Source organism: Cyanistes caeruleus, chromosome 6 (genome assembly GCF_971803275.1).
Source record: "Cyanistes caeruleus chromosome 6, bCyaCae1.hap1.1, whole genome shotgun sequence".
Classification (NCBI taxonomy): Eukaryota; Metazoa; Chordata; class Aves; order Passeriformes; family Paridae; genus Cyanistes; species Cyanistes caeruleus.
Window position 1 is genome coordinate 2735056 of NC_141706.1, and position 17143 is coordinate 2752198.

At 34.3% G+C, this 17143-nt stretch overlaps 1 protein-coding gene across 10 annotated transcripts in view; it reads left to right on the forward strand.

The window, feature by feature from the left end:
- Positions 1-17143, forward strand: part of CCDC73 (coiled-coil domain containing 73) — a 71988-nt gene that overhangs the window by 23209 nt on the left and 31636 nt on the right. For 6 of the 10 annotated variants that reach the window (XM_023928471.2, XM_086893295.1, XM_086893296.1 and 3 more), the window contains 6 exons: positions 1089-1235; positions 7800-7871; positions 11110-11181; positions 11942-11977; positions 13702-13776; positions 15581-15619. In XM_023928471.2, the coding sequence (XP_023784239.2) occupies positions 1089-1235; positions 7800-7871; positions 11110-11181; positions 11942-11977; positions 13702-13776; positions 15581-15619 (441 nt within the window). Of the gene's footprint in view, positions 1-1088; positions 1236-3817; positions 3857-7799; positions 7872-11109; positions 11182-11941; positions 11978-13701; positions 13777-15580; positions 15620-17143 lie in introns of all 10 variants that reach the window. The other 4 variants (XM_086893298.1, XM_086893297.1, XM_086893300.1 and 1 more) reach the window with 3 other exon arrangements.

Below are 17143 nucleotides of genomic sequence, written 5' to 3' on the forward strand. Positions count from 1 at the left end.
AAGACAAAAATGAGCCTGACTTTTTTTTGGTTTTAGCAAAACCTTTATTTTACTAACAGAATAACTTGTGGTGGGGCAGCTAAGCAAAGAGTCAATCTATTATCCATGAGCAAGCAGCTTAAATGTGATCTATGTTAGGGTTTTATTTAGACAACAGAAGAAAAAGTGGTGAGCCCTGATTTGTAGTTGTTATGGCCCCATGATACAGACCAGGTCTCTGCTCTTCCTGCAGGAATTCCTTCCTAAGGGTTCTGAGGCAGCAGCCAGGTCAGTCATAACTCCTGTGCTCTACCCCTGCCTCTGTAATTCTTAGTGCAGAAACACACACGGGGTGTGTCTGACAGGGGCAGCATTGTGTGTTCCAGTGCACTGCTGAAAATTCAGCCTCGAGGATTAAAAGAATATTATCTGGGAAAAACAGGTGAAATATGTACAGTTGTTACTTTTTTGTGAATAAAATGCTGAGTGTTGTAGTCACCCCTGGTGTCTAACAAACCTGCTGTGTCCTCACAGGGACCCCTGGGGCTCCTGTTTGTGTAACTCCTTGCTTGACAGCAGTTGATGCAGCTGGCTCAGAGTACAACATTTTGATACAGGATCTTGTAGGAAGAGAATCAGAAAGACTTCTTGTAAAAACTCAGATGCAGAGACAAAGAATTACCTCAAGTCCCTAATTTCAGGCCAAAGATCTCTTTTAAAATTGAGCCTGCCTTGTGGTCTTTGACATGTAGGCAGCAACTTTTTCATGGCACGATGATGTTGCAGCACCTTCATGTCAGTGCAGAGCCGTAATTCTGGGAAAAAAACTCCACTACTTTCTGCTCATCAAAGTTTTTGCTTAAAACTAAAACCAAGCCAAGAAATACAGAGGAGAAGCAGAGGAATATTGTGAATTACTTAAAAATCTGTTTGTTTTCTTTCTACAGTATTGCATGTCTCTTTAAAATGAAAATATTAGTAATTACATAGTGTCTATAAGTAGTAATTTTACTCTTTGCAAAAAGAATGCCCCCATATTTACAGGTTTTGCAGTTTGAGTATTCTCTTACAGATAAACTGGAGAGCAAATGCCTATCTTTATTTTGCAGAAGGAAGCTCAAAGGATGGATGAAGACTTTAAAGCACAGGCACTTGACTCTTCTCTTCCAAGTCCATCAGAGACTTTACTTTCCATTCGACTGTTGGACTTTAAAACAAGTTTATTGGAGGCAATAGAAGAGCTGCGTATAAGAAGGGTAAATTTGTTTATCTTGGATTTGGTCTTTGTCTTTTTTCTGTCTCTCTGTAGGTAATCATGGAAAATGCTTCATTAGTGTGGCTAAACCTTATGCTGTATTTTAAGTGATTCACCAACCAAGGTTTTGTTTAAAAATATAATGGGTTTAGTTATTGGGTATATTACAAATTTCCCTGTAGACAGCACAAATACAACAGGGTTGTATGGCAATGAATTTGGTTTTTCTGTAACAGCATATGAAGTTGCTAGAGTTGATAATCAGGCTATTGAGAAAATAAGCTATATTAAAATATTTTATTTCATTATAGGTGCTCTCTTAAAGAGCAGCTTTTGGTACAAAATGAAAAGAAAGAATCCAAGTATTTCCCAAGTCCCTAAGTTTTTCTTATTTCATAACTGATTTGCCATTGGCCAGAAAAGTGGTGATTGGGGCTGTTTACTTGTGCTTTTCAGAATTACCTCTGAGGGCAAGGAGCTATATACCACTATAAATCACTTTATTTCACCATTTTTACATTGCAGAGCTGTGAAGCTAGACCCCTACAATAATAGTGTATTGAGTATTGGGGGTGGGGGTGTTTTGTTTTTGAAATGAGCTGAATCATGAGATGAAATCATCTTGTAGTAGTACCAAGGTAAAATTGCTTCTGTACTGCTAAAGGCAGCTGGTTTTTCTTCTAGGTAATTTTTCACTTGTATTTTTCTGTGGTTACTGTTTCAATTGTGTATGTAAACATTTTTGTCTATTTCTCCCCTTAGGAAAAAGGTTTCTGAACTGTTGTGTGTATTGAAAGACCTAAAGTGTATTTTTCTTCATCTGATGAATTTGACCTGTTCAAAAGATGTGTATTATTACTTTTAAAATATTAGTATTGATGACATGCTTGATTTATGCTTATTTTGATCTAAGTGAAATGCTATAATCCTCTCTTTAAAAGCCATAAACAAAAGAATGACTGCCATTAAAAAGAAAAAAAAAAAAAGAAAGGCTGCATGATGCTACTTTCTTGGTGCATGATGTGACCCCCAGAGCTGTGTTACAATGGTAGTGTTTAGTCTAGCCGAACTATTTTAGTATTAAAAGTAAAGACTGAATAATTTGACTTTTACTATAATAATCAGAGTATACTTTTCTTTGTAAGAAAACTGAATTCCACTTAACTGAATTTACATTGTTAACTTGATGTTGCATTTTTAATGCACTTGGTCAGAGCCTAAAGTGTTCATGGAGTGTCATAGAATTTCATCTTTTGGCATTTTTCTTTGGGTTTTTATGCCTGTTTTGTGTCTGCTATGCTACAAGAGTTTGTGACTGTGATTTTGTAAAAGCTGTCTCAGAAGGATGAGTAATTTTTTGCCTTAAAGTTGTTTCTAGTTTCAAAATTGATGCAAATGCTAAGAGCCAATTTCACAGTTAAGACATGACCATGCCTTAGTTTCTAAAATAGCTGTGCTTTCCTTTTTCCTAAATATATATATACATATGTGTATATTCACCTGTTAAGTTAGAAATTTAGGTAAAAATAGTAAGCATTTTAAAGACAGCCAACTTGAAATCTTAGAGTGTCCTTGAATGCATTTTTGATTGGTTTTGATTTAACAATCAGTTCAGGGCAGATTGCTTAGTATGTTTGATGTTTGGAGTATAAAACATTAGTATTTTGAAGAAGCAAGAGTTGTTGAATAATGTGGCTTGTGCTTAGTGGCATTCATTTCTATCTTTTTAAGTGGAATTTTGTATGGATGTTTTTGCTTTCAAATACCCCTAAAAAAACCCTTTCCCCATTTTAGCTATGAATTTCTTACAAATTCAGTCAACGTGAGGTTATTCTGTAAACTTTTAATCAGCCCTGAGACGAAGGTAGTCCATAGACCAAAATACAGAGGTAACTTAGAGAAGAATTACAGTGCTTGTCTTGCACCATGCTAATTTTTCCATGGCCAAGAATGAAACACACAAACTTAACCTCCATCATCTGCTCCATCAGAAAGTGGAGTAAAAGTGAAAATTTTGCAGGTTTCTTACTACTTTTCCCACTTCCTTCCCAGGTTGCTTGTGAGGTTCAGTAGAGTGATAACCTGAGGGAGGCACCAGAGCCAGTACCATGGATTTTACTCTCAGTTTTGTCTTTGACCTCTGGCTTGGCCTCAGATGAGATTATTTTACCTCTATTTGCTTCTGTTTTTCTTCTGTTCTTGGTCTTGTCACTTCACCAGGAGACTCTTTGGGACAGGACCTATTGTGTATTTTGAGTTTAATAAACTGCCTGGAATGGTTGGTTAAGCTGCAGTGTAAATTCAGATCAATAAAAATAAATTTGTGGGTGAAGTTATCTGAGTGAAGCTAATTAAAAGCAAACTCCTAAATGATAATATTTTGAGAGATTTGTTGCAATCCTTACTCAGTGTCATCATGCTGTAGTTAAACTCTCAAAAATAGTTTAGCAGAGTTGCTCAGAGGAAGGGACTGTTCATCTGTTTCATCTTCCAGAGGAAATCCCAATCCTGGATAGCTCAGCAAGTTTATTCTAAATGATTATACTTGATACAGCTTCACTTTATTTCTTTGGCTATTCACAGGGTCTTTGTTCTCCATAGGAACTGACATAATATGAATATGTAAGTAATTAAAATCCACAAAAAAATTCTCTTTCCCCTTCCCTGCAGTGATTACTTCACACTCCAATAGTTACATGTCTTCTATTTTTTCCAGTTTAGCTTTCCCACTCATCAGGCAGTGACCAAGCCAGTGATTCTTTTGTGCTGGATATCCCCTTCACTTACTGCCATGTCTGTCAGTTTGCTCTGCAGTCAACTGAGTGTGTTTTCTTCTTGATAGACTTTTAACTGGATTTTATACATAAATGTAAATTAGGGTAATTGTTATACAAAGAAACGAGGAACTTTTTTTAGTAGAATGACAGAAGCAAGGAGCTGAGTATTGAGAAAAAAAAAAAGTAATTTTGTGGATTTAAGACAATAAACAGCTCTGAAGTTTCAGATCTCATGACTGACATCCTGTGATGTTTGAATCAGCAAGCAGTGTGTTAAATGGTAATTTCTCTGTTGTGTTAAATGGTAATTTCTGTGTTAGTGAATAACTTGGCTTTTGATTAGGAGCCAATTACTTGCAGTTGGAGAGGAGAGTGTTGTGAGTATCAATGCAGGCCTCTCTAGGAATATATTTTGATATAAGAGATTTATTTAAATATAGGGTAATTGTAGCTATGCAGTGGAGTCAAGGAGACCAGTGAAAAATTTCCAAAGGAAATACAACGGTTGGTAAAAAATTTCTGTGTCTCTGCATCTGAAAAAGGAAAGTTTTTGAGAATAGACTCTGATTATAGGTTGTTGTTATTTGTTGTTAACTGTCATAACTATGAAAATCCAACAGTGTTTTATCAGGAACTAAAATTACAATAATGCTGCTATAAATACCTTTTTTTTCCTTTAACATTTGTCCTGGAAACAAGGCTTAAGAACAATATCTATGAGATCTATTAAAAATTGTACTGATCTCCTTCGTTCATGAAGGAATTTCTAATTATAGTATGAAACAATCAGAAATTCTAGCTTCTGTGAGTACTGTTTGACCTGCATGAAAATTGGATGTGCAATTTTGTAGGAGGGAGACTGTAAGTTCAAAAAAAGATAATAAAAGTACCTAGCAGCAGTTTTGGCTGCTTGGACATGAGCCAGCTGTACTCTGTTCCTAAATCTGTTCAGGGTCAAGAATCGAGGGGGCTTGACCAATCCACAGCCCATCTTGTAAAACTACAGCCTGAAGCAAACACTTTAAAGAAGGCTTGACACTTTTGAAAGGTTATAACGAGTAAATAAACCATCAAATTACTCCTCTTTTATTGTTATGGTAGTCTTTTTTTATAAAAACACTTAAATCCATGTAGTCCTAAGGCATCTAATAAAAAATGAACACTTTTAAGGTTTTGTGAGTTTTTGATCCCTCATCAGAGTTATATACAATATCATTCTCCTAAGTATAACAAAAATGTTTTTGTCTTATTAAACAGCTGATAGAACTTCTAAAAAAAAAGAAGTGCTTCACACAAGTTCTAAAAGCTTTCAATTCCAAATGGGTAAACTATAAACGTCCTTTGGAAGATGTAAAAATGATGGATAAGGTTTATAACTGTTAGTGATTTCATGTGAGAACATTTTTATCATGTAATTGTCATTCTCAGTATAAGTATTTATGATGTTTATTTTTTTCAACAGTAGTTACATACATGCACATTTTTGATAGCTTCCAGATACACCTTTATAATTTGGGAGTAAGTTGGAGAAGTGTTGTTCACACAGAACTTTTGTTCTTATCCTCTAAAGTATTCCCAGCAAAGGGTTGCTTAAAATGGAGTTTAATCCCATTTTCTTACAATTTGGAGCAAAACTTCTGGTAATAGTATATCATTTGTTGCTTAATGGCAGAAATGGCTAAAGATTACACCTTTTTAAAAGCTCCAAGCCAATCTATTTGGTTTTATCACTCCAGGGAAATTAGGGGGGTGTATTTTCCTTCAGTACTTATAGAATAGTAGCAGAAAAAAAAATTGTCATTGCAACTGTGCAGCACTATTTGTTAAAGAACTGGAAATCATTGATAACCTTTCAAGCTCTCTTTTTTTTTTTACTATAAGTCATATGAAATCTTTAGGTCTCTTCTCCATCTGTATTCTACCAGTACAAGTCAGAGAATCAAAAGCTAAAGAACTTTACTGTAGTTCTCTGTGAGCCAAATTTTAATTTTAAAATTTAATTTAAATTTTAAATGCCAATTTTGTATTTTATATGTAAAATTCACATGAGTGCTGAGGCACATATTTAGAACCTGCAAGAATATCTTGAAATGTTTGGATTGGCTTCGTATGGAAAGAAGTGTGGTTCTCTCCACACGTGTGCCTGTAAACTCTGCTAATCAAGGAATTCAGTTTTGACCCTAAAACCCTATAAAAGGTATCAATGCCAAAAAGCTATTTTAAATGACTTGGGACATATTTTGCTCTTTTGTTTCTATTGATAAATAGTGGGACTATCAATCAAATATTGTACTAAGTGAGAAAGGGTTGCAAAAATCTTCAAAACTGTTTTGCATCAATTATTGAAGTGTAAATATCCTTGAATCAGAAACTTGGAACCCTTATTCATATTTGGCTTCAGAAAGAATTGCATTTTTAAAGATGCAGTATATTTTATAGCCAAAAAACTTGTTACCTCCTTCACTTGGGAAGGAGAAAGAGCCTCCATTTGTTCTTTCAGTGTGTCAGGAAAGGTTTTGCTTCATCCAGAGGTGGGATCTTTTTAATCTCATGGCAAATAACAGTTGTTCATGGTATTGCAATTCAGTGGAATTTTACTTAAACCCCAGTATTAAGAGAATGATCTTTTTGAGGCCTTCTTTTATTTTTCATTAGAGAGATCCATGGTCTTTTTTCCCACATTTTGACTGTTTCCTAAAGGTTCTAACCAATTTTTGAGGCGTGAGTCACTTTGACAGTACTTGAATTTTTCAACAACTAAAATTGCAAGATTTAAACTGCAGTGAAATGGAACTTAAAGATTAAATTTTAAATTTTAAATTTGATTAAATTTAAAGATTAAATTTTACACTTAAAGCATAAATTTGCACATAATGTATCAAAATGCACAGTTCAAGTATTGGGAATATTTTTTTACCCTCACACAGTCAGTCTGGCCCTTGCTGGAGTGTGTCCAACACAAGACCTCAGTAAATGTTATTAATGCAACGATTCATCAAAGAGAAGTCAGGCTTACCTTAAAGTGGCCACTTTTCCAAGCTGGCCATCACTGTGCAGAGCAAAGGCAGGAAAGCAGCCTTTTGAAGCTCAGTGACACATCAGTGCAGCTCTCCAGCTCCTCAAAGGGGAACCTTTTTCTTCCATTTTTTTAATTACTGGATTTGTGAAGGAAGGCCAATGCTAATAAAAATTGGACTTCAAAGGTCGCTAATTCCTATTGGGAAAATTTAACTTTAATACCAGAATGTTTCAGGAAAATTCTCATAAATATTTAACAAATGTGATTATCAGAAGGTAACTCTCATTTATTATCAAAAGTTTGATCCTTGACTAAGTGCTTCTGCAAGAACAAGAACTGCAAGAAACCTTCCTTCTATTTCTACCTGTTGTGGATCATGGAGGAAATTTTGGACTTCAGCAATGCTTTTCTCTGATTTTCTGGTAGCTCATCTTATCAGAAATATGTGTTAATTACCCATGATTCTGTTTCAATTTATTTGGTAGGTCAGAAGGCTTCTTGGAACAGAAGATAATGATAAATATTTCACTTTTCCCATAATAACAGCAGTAATGGCTGACACAGACTTTTCAGTAGTTCTAGGAAATGTCACAAAGAATAAAGATTCAGATGCTTTGAGCTGAATATTTAGGACTTCCCAAAGATTCTGAGTCATTAATTATGATTACCTGTATCATTGACTAAAATGGATACTTGAAGCACTTTTGAGTCTCACCAAATTTATATTCATCTCAGTGTTTTGACTTTTTTTTGTTTGTTTTTTAACTAGGCAACAGAATCTAATTATGAAGACCAAATAAATAAAATTGTTATAGAGAAACAAGAACTTGAATGGCAGAAGGTAACTTTCCTGCATGCTTTTAGTGTTTTACCAGCTGAGATTTAATTTTAATATGTTAATATAAATTGCAATTTGTTACAATTCCTCTTTCTAGAGCTATTTTTATTTTAGTAGTAATATGTACTAGCCAGTAGCTTATTATTTAGTCATGAACATCTGTAGCTTTTATTTTGATTTGGATTGTGCCCAGCTTAGAAATGTTTTTAACAAGAGAATATAATAATATTTGGCATGACTTGGCAATCTTCAGTCAAAAGCAATGGAAATACTGAAGCAAGAAGACATTTAGCTGAATATGAGGCATGTTGGCACATCAGTGTGGGGGTAGCTGTGTAGCAGCTTCTCTGTATTGTGCTTGGTTTTGGCAAGTGCAAATATCAGTGCAGAAAACAACTTCACTTGCAATCTTTTGGAAGTGGTAATTTTTACAAAAAGTTATTTTGAACATTAGCTTGTGTGTTACCCATACTCAGAAGTAGTTTGTCAGCTTTTGACTGTTGAGAATGAAGTATTCAGCAACATAAGTCTAACATTCTTCTCAGAGTTAGGGCTCCTGAGGTTATGCTTTCCTAGGAAATGCATTCCCTTCTTTAATACAATCAAACCTATGACCCCTGTCACTAGGGCACAAGATAAAAGGCTTCACTCCGTATATTTTACGACCCCAGAAAAAACAATAATTTCATCTCTATCCTTGATCTTGGGATATTTAACATCTTAGTTGTAAAGGAAGGCTATTTCATCTTGGAGTTCATCCTAACCATCTTAAATTAATAATCCTAACTCTGTGCTTTTCTTTCTTGAAAGATATATATGTGCACACAGAAACAGGAAATGTTTTATATTTGTAAAAGCAAGAGTGCTTTCCATTTGTAACCCTTCTTTGCTTTTCTTAACCTAGAATTGCAGTGCTTAATATTCTGGGTTCAAAAGGAAGAATTTCCACCATTCTAAGACCTTAACAGCAATTTAATTTACCACTCATAAAAGGATGGGACTTACAGGTAGTGAGGCAAACTCTGTACTTTTCACTTAACATTGGCACATGACAGAGCTGATGTAAACAACGAGTGGTAGAATTTGGGAACTTCATGTGAGGAAATATTCTGAAACTTCAAAGGAACAAGCTAATATGAATTTCCAGTCCTAAAGATTTCAGTAAGATGAAAATTCTAAGTATGACATTTAAATTGAATTTGTGACCTGATTGTTTCTGGTTACAGGATCATATTGACCACAGCAGTAGTTCAATAAGTAGATATCTTCCTCTGGCTTGTCAAAGGTTCTGTTTTACCATTTCCTTCATAGATGTCCCTTTCAGTCAACATTTCTGTCATTCATTTTAATTTACCTTAAATTTAACAAGCTAGTTTGAAATAAAGACATTACCTCAGCTAAGCCATATTACAATTTGTCTGCATTTTATAAATATACTGCTGCTGTTCTTGAAAAAAATACACTCAAGCAGGGAAAACAAAATAACTGGAGAAGATATTCCTTTAAATCTAGTGGCTATACTAGACTTTGTTCATATTTAAAAAAAAACCAAAAACCTGCTTTTTTCTTCAGTCTCCCTGCACCACACATACATGGCATATATGGCAGATTTCTTCCAAGCCTGAATTTCTGGCAGAGATAATATAATCTGTTAGTCTTGTGTGCAAGGCTTGTTAGAAAATGAGTATATGTAGACACTCCCCTGTCTTTTTGAAAGTAAAACACCTCACTTGAATATACAGTACAAGAAAGTGGTATGTTATAAAGAGTTCAGGTTTTTTTTCCATTACATCTATGATAAAGTTGCATAAAGGGTTATTGTTCAGTGAAACCAGACTGATATCTACATAATTCATTCCATGATATTGGCCTGAATTCTTGTATTTTATAGTGCCATCTTAATTTGGTAGTGCTGTGGATATAAAATTTTATTCCTGTGGTGAGCAGGAGTACTGCAGTGGGAATAGTTGATTTGCTGTCCCTGCAGTCCTGCCTGTGCCTCACCGGTGTTGTCACACCCCTGGAGAACCTGTCCTTGGACACAGGGCTAAGGGACAACCCGAGGAAAACATTTCTCAAGACTTTTATGTGCTTCTGGATATTCATTTATGTACTGTGCATTGTTTGTTACACACAAATCAAAACTTTCTCTGCTCATCTGATGATGAGTTAATATGTAAATGGATATGGAGCACCCTATCTCCATGGATTCTTGTCTTCTGTCAAAAGGCAACAGCCTCTCACTTGTACAGTGTGAAAGCAACACCAACTTGCTGGAGAAAACAGCAATTTTGGAATGGACTTCATGCTTAAAACCTCTCAATTTCTATTAAGGCAGAAGAAGAAATTTGACTCCTTGTGTGCGAAACAGATTTTCAATTTATTTTCTTCCATTCATTCTTTTTAATAGTCTCAATTTATATTTATTTTTGTGTGGTCATTACTGGATTTTTTCCTGCTTCACACTAATATTTCTAAGCTAGCCACCTATATTTTGAGATAGCTGTTCAAGGACAGAGCCTCTTAACTATCTTTACCTAATGTATTTCAGTGTTTAGAACTGAAAAAACCTGGTCTTCCATATCTACCTTCCATGGTAAAGGTGAAGTATCTTATAGAGAAGCATGATGCTTAAAGATGCTGGAGATTTCCAACCTGCAGAGTGTTGTGTTAGCCTATGAGATTATGATATTAAATAATACCACAAAAGAAAATACATCTTCAGTCATTTGTTTTATGGATGAGAGTAAAGCCAGGTAGGAGGGTAATAAAAATCTCATACTATTGCCTTACACTTAGTCTTTTCTGCTGGCCTTCAGCTCTTTCAGGTAGCTTGTTAAATGACTAAGATTTAACTATAAGCAGAATAACAGGTAGTTATTTTTCAATGGGATTCTATTTTTAATGAGTAATAAAATTCTATTGTAACTATCTGGACCAGTGTGAAAGCGCTGTCTTAAGAGGACAGTGGATGTGGATTGTTTTTGCAGGCTGATGGGATGGGTAGGAGTTGCTTACAGAAGGCCTAGCAAAAGGTCTGTATTCCAGAGAGGAGAATTGTTACCTGTTAAGAGAAAAGCTGCTACCAAAAAGACAATTACCAGTTAAAAAAATATGTCTTTTTAGTCAGTTGTGTCTTTATAAAAATATTTAACAATAAGTCAGCTTTTTCATGAAATACTTTATATATGATTTTCTCTAAGACAATATTTAACTCACACTGTTTATTTCACATGAGCAGGAAACTCTGCAGCATCAGATTGACACACTGCAACAACAAAACAAAGAAGCTATGGCAGCTTTTAAAAAACAGGTAACAAAATAAAGCCTTTGGCTTTGACTGCAGGATTTTAAAATATGATGGCATCATAGCAAGTTATCAGTTGGTATGAAAATATTTTTCTGTTGCCAGAAAATGTTAGAATATACAGCTAAAAAAAAAAAAAAAATCATGTCCTTTCTTCTGGCCACAGCATTATGCTTGTATGTTGGCAGTTTTTTCCAGATGCCACTCTTCCTGGCATTTTTAATTTTTATATTTCAAAAACCTCCTAGAGAAAATAATGCTTCTTCTAATACTTTCCTTATTCTGTTTTGCTTTGTTTGGTTTTTCCCTCTAATTTAGCATGACCTCTGCAAGGGTAGATTCATAAACCTCGGTAAAAGATCTGCCACACAAATTACCCTGCTCAACATCTGAAAGTGTGTTTCACTCTTGCATTTTATTCTCCATATTAAAGTGAGCACACCCAAATGCTGAGAGACCTTGCAGAGAACATTCATAGGAACTGAAACTGTTGCCCATGGTGATGAGGAATTTGTCATTAATGCTGTATCACAATCATGTCACACAAAAAGGAGACCATCAAGCAATTAGGTTTCTTCCTTGAAAAAATAATTTGAGAATCACAAACTTCTTGTAACTCTACAGTTTCTATAGTTTATAAAAAAGCAGGAGCTATACTATGCAGGTTAATATAACCATATTGTTGTGTTAAATTGCATGAATGAAATTATTACCATGTGCTGTTCTGATTTGTCTGTTTTGTATTTTTGTGTGACTGACAACCAAGTTACAGGCAAGGATCTTTGCCATGGAAGAAGAAAAGGTACTCTACAATTATTTGCTGTTTGTCATCCAAAGAGGAACATAAGAAAATTATAATGATATTAGACCTACCAAACACTTCCTAAGTATAAACTAAGTATATTACAATTACATTATATTTCTTGCTATGGCCTTTGCAAAAGAAATGTCTTAATAATTTTGTTATTTCTGGTTTTTTGTTCATAGACTTTAGAACCTGTGAAGTGTCACTGCTTATGCTAAAAATCAGTTGAGGAAAGAGTATTTTTTGATAGCTCCATATTGCAGCTATACAAAATTTACTTTATTCTAGAGGATTGGGATAAATTGGGATAATTGGCCTTTACAAGTAGTACTGAAAAATAACATTTCTAACTACCTTAGAGAAATCAGATTTTAATAGGGATTTTATTGATTTAGCTGGGCTGGTTTCCTAAAGTAATTAACCTAAACTGAAATAAGATAAATTTTGGCCTGAATTTATGTAGATTTTGTTAGCTACATAAGTCTTTATACCAGGCTCAAAGCTCAATTCCTCCTCTGAATGTTTTTTATTTCCTGTACAATGAACCTGTTTCAAACAGTGAAGTCAGTGAATTTCTGCATGTGGCCTCAACTGTTTAATTTAAATTTCCCAGTGGTTTAGAGCAGATGAGTATGCTGGATGTGGGATAAGAACTGGCACAGAAATTTGCAAATTGGTTAAATGGCTTGAAAGTGTATCAAAGTAAACTCTATATTTGCAGTATTGATATTTATTTTATGTTTATTTTTCATTTTCTGGTTGAGTAATTTTCTTGATTGGAGTGTGGAGGTTTTTTGTTAAGACAATTCATCTGTTCACACATACCCATTGATTACTCTCTGATTTGTATTTTCAATAACAGAATTAAATTGTATGCTGATTAATTTTTCCTTCTATTTCCATTGAATTTAATAGTACTTCCAATACTTTATACCAAAGTAACTGAAAGAGTAAATTAAACTCAAGACAGAGTTGAAAGACCAATTTTTTCACCAATTTAGATTATATGTACTATGAGTGATCAGGATGGTTTTGGAAGATTGCAGAGCCAAAACTGTGTTGGAAGTGATTGGAACATGCAGGGGTGGTTGAATGGGTGTATTTGTGTTTTCTGGCATATTCCCTGGTATTTAGATTCTGGTCTGCACTGGACTGCAGCCAGTGATTCTTATCAGATTTAATATACTGAAGTCCTTTGACTTTCTCATGCACAAATTCTATATGATTGTCTATATATGCATTCACATACATTCATATGCATATACATATATATATAGATGTAAAATGTTCTTGCATGTATTTAGTGATTCTAGCAGTAGCAGGTTACAGTTCACTCTTTGTGGACTGGGAAAACTAAGCAGGTTGTTTCTATAAAGATCCTGCTACTGAAGATAAGAAAATGGATTTACCTGATACATTCTGTTTTAAAATTTAGTATCTTCTAAATAATGGATTAGTTCTGCATTTATCACACTTGTCTCTCCCAGAACAGCCAGTTTTAAGATTTGATGGAGTCATAAGTAGTGAAAAGATACTATTGTGTTTTCCCTTTTTATAGCAATATATATCTACACTTTAAAATTATGTAGCTGAATTATTCACCAATGAGTTGTTCTGTCATAGCGGAGTAACACTTCATTTTTGTAACATTCTTTTTGATAAATTCTTATTGTAAATGCATTTATTCTGCCCAAATCCTGAAGTACAGCTTTTGTTGAAAGGGAAAATATCAACTTGCTGCAGAAACAAGAGAAAAAGAAATTGATGGACTGAAAGAAACATTAAAAGCATTACAGGTAAACTATTGCTTCTGTAAAATAACATTTCTTGGAATGCAAGTGTTTTGGTTTTAGGTTTTTTACTAGCAAGAAAATTGTTGGTTTTAAGAGGCTTTATTGTTTAGTCTTTCTAGGACACCTCCTTGTCTAGGACACCTTTAATCCTTTAGGGCACTTTGTAACTCTGAGTTTCTGTTCCAGTCTTCAGTGTCAAGACTACTTTAAGTTAACTTTCTGGATAATGTTCTTTTCCTCCAGAAGACTCAAAAGTCCAAACAGTGTGTGAATTGTACTTTCTTTTCATTTATACAGCCTTCCTCTTCCTTCAAATTCTTGTTTTCTTACTTCTCACCTGTCTGGGGTCCCTAGTTTTGGATTCTTAAAAATAACTAAGTGTTCACCCTGGGCCTCCAACTTCCAATGCTCCCTGTGTTTTTCACTGTTTTCCTCTGTTTCACTGGAAGGTTTCTGTATTTGCACTTGATCCATGGCTTCAGATCAAGGCAGAAATGTTGAAAATTGATCACTAGCATTGCAATACATTCCCAGATTTCAGGTACTACCAGGAACTAATTATTTTTCTACCCAGAACTGAGTGGGAAAATAATTCTATCAAAAACAAAGTGGTTATAATGGATTATTACTATGATTTTGAAACTTGGTGTTGGTTCTTATTAACATTCTCTTGTAATGGAGTGCATTTACTTGGTAGCAGTCTGTTTAACCACTTAGTTAACACTGAATATATTTTAGATTGCCATGAATCTAGAAATTGATTCCCATGGCTGGCCTTTTGAGCAATAGCTGTAAGGATTTGGTTGCCTTGCTCAAACCTTGGCATAATGCAGATGATGTAGAATATCCATCCCTCCATGGTCTGCTGAACATAGTATGTGGACAGCAAGAGTAATGAAAGATCCCACTGGCCTTTCTTGTGTAAGATAAATCACAAATTTGAAAAAAAAAAAAATCTTAAATATTGAACGTTCACAGAGGAAGCATTTGTGTCACACTACTGTTCAGATCTAGGAAATTCTGCTGTAGCTAAAGGATGCAGGAGGTCACAATGGACATATGGCCCCAGGGAAGTTGTTTGGAAATGGCCTAATACAAGAGTGAAGAATTTTTAATCCAGTTCTGTATTCTTCTCTGTAGAGTCAGAACCCTACCTTAAAATGGTTTTTTCCTAGAAATAATATTTTCTAGGATTTGTACACTCTGGGTTCTTTGACATTACTCTGTTTTTCCCTCTTATACGTCAACATTATGCAAATCAAAACACTCTGTCAGTGGTATTAAATAGCGTTAATATCCTCTAATGTCTGCTTTATATTATTAAAGCATGTGAGATTGGTGCATTTTATCTTTATGTGCTACCATTTGGAATATCTAATCAGATGGTTTTGGGGTTTTTTTTCCAACACTTCTATTCCTGTAGGAGTTGACAGAATAATTTCCATTTCTATTTTTTTCTTCTTCTCTTTATTTCTAAGGGTCTAGTTTACAGTGGTCCATTTGCATGTCATTTTTATGATGCCTGTCAGAAAACACAAGGATTTGTGCACTTTTCCAAAACTTCTCTAGTAACAAATCAGTGTAAAGTAGTTTTACATAATTTAAATATTGAAATAACATTATGAAGAAAGGTGAATCTAATAATAACTGAAATTGTGCCATCATTAATTCAAAACTGACATTACTGTATTGGATGGATTAATAACAAATGCAACTAAATCCTAGTTATAACAATATTTAATTGTGCAGGTTGTTGTCAGAAAAAATGTAAGTACCATTTAATGAATAACTCTCTGTTGTTTTACAGATTTCAAAATATACTTTACAAAAGAAACTGAATGAAATGGTAAGAAAATAATAAAAGTAAAAAAGAAGGAAGAGCTTTAATGAGAAGAGCATGCTTAGGGTGTAATCCACTACTAACTGGCTTTAATACTTAAATGATATATAATAATTATTACAAGTATCACAAAGAAGTACCAGCTTTAAATCTGAAAATATTACAAATGCAATGTTTTTTAGGTTTTGATAGTCTGATAGCTACTGTTCAGCATGTGGTATTTTTTCCTCACTGAAATGAAGTAGAATTGGTACGTTTGTTCTCTTTATAGATTAAAGATTTTTTAAAAGACTGTCATTTAAATAATGTAATTTTATTACTCTGATATGATCTAGCATAATAATCTCAAAAAGTAATAGAGAATTCCTAGCAGTTCCTGTGTTTGTTTTTAAGAAAAACTGGTGGTTTTCCTCTTGCTCTTTTTTACTCCTCAGAATTAGTTCTTAACATCAGTTTCCCTGAACAGTTTAGATTTCATCCAGTGCAGCTTACTCCCTTTGACACAGGGAATAAATTTACCCAGAGTGACAGCATAGTGGCTCTGAACCCTGTTGTCTGTTTTAGGAAGTGAAAGAGTGAGCCACAGAAACATTGCTAGGCTTGATTGAATAAATGCTGTGAAAATTCTGTTGCTGCTCAACTGGAAAGAATAAAGATAATATTGTCAGACCATTACAAACTGTGATTTTAATTAAGAAGCTCAAAAAACTAGAGTCCAGTTTAGCTTTAAGTACCATGACATTTGTACTGAAAGTCATCTTCAACGCTACAGTGGTTTTACACAAAATATGGTGAAATTGAATAATGTGCCCTCTGACCTGGGAGATAAGGCTACAAGTTAAAGATCAAAGGCAACATAAAATGTGTTTTGTCTTACTTCACTTTTAACTTGTATTTATTCCTAAAATGCAACTGATCTAAAAATGTGTTGAAAATATACAGAATAATTTGACTTACATTTAGGTCATTTCACATACTATCTTTCTTTCATAACTTACAAGCTCAGTCTTCCATATGAATGAGAATATTTAAAGGGCAACACCTTTTCTGTAAGCTGGAAATGCATCTATGCTGCTTAAACAAATATATTTCTTATGTTCATAAACTTTTCATTAATTGATCATTTGAATATTTTGAAAGCATTTGCTTTGATACAAAACTGGCATTGAGTGGGGGCAAGATGCTAGAAATCCTCTTTTGCATATAACACTAAATAGTTGGGACTTATTTAGAGAAAATGCTCTGATATGAAATGATAAAAACAAAATATCCCACAAAGTAAACAATTCTTTCTTACAGCCTTTGCAGTAATGGGCTAATGCAGTTTTACACCAGGTCAAATTCTACTGACTTCACTCCCTGAGTGGTTGCACTGAAATAAGTGGTACTTTCAAGGGATCAGAGGAGTAGCCATCCATGTAGGCTCTTGGTCCTCACCAATGGCAAAGTGTTTGAAAATGAAATGGATGAAATTCTGCACCAATCATTTATCTGAGACCCATTTCTATTTCACTTTTGTTAAAGACAGAT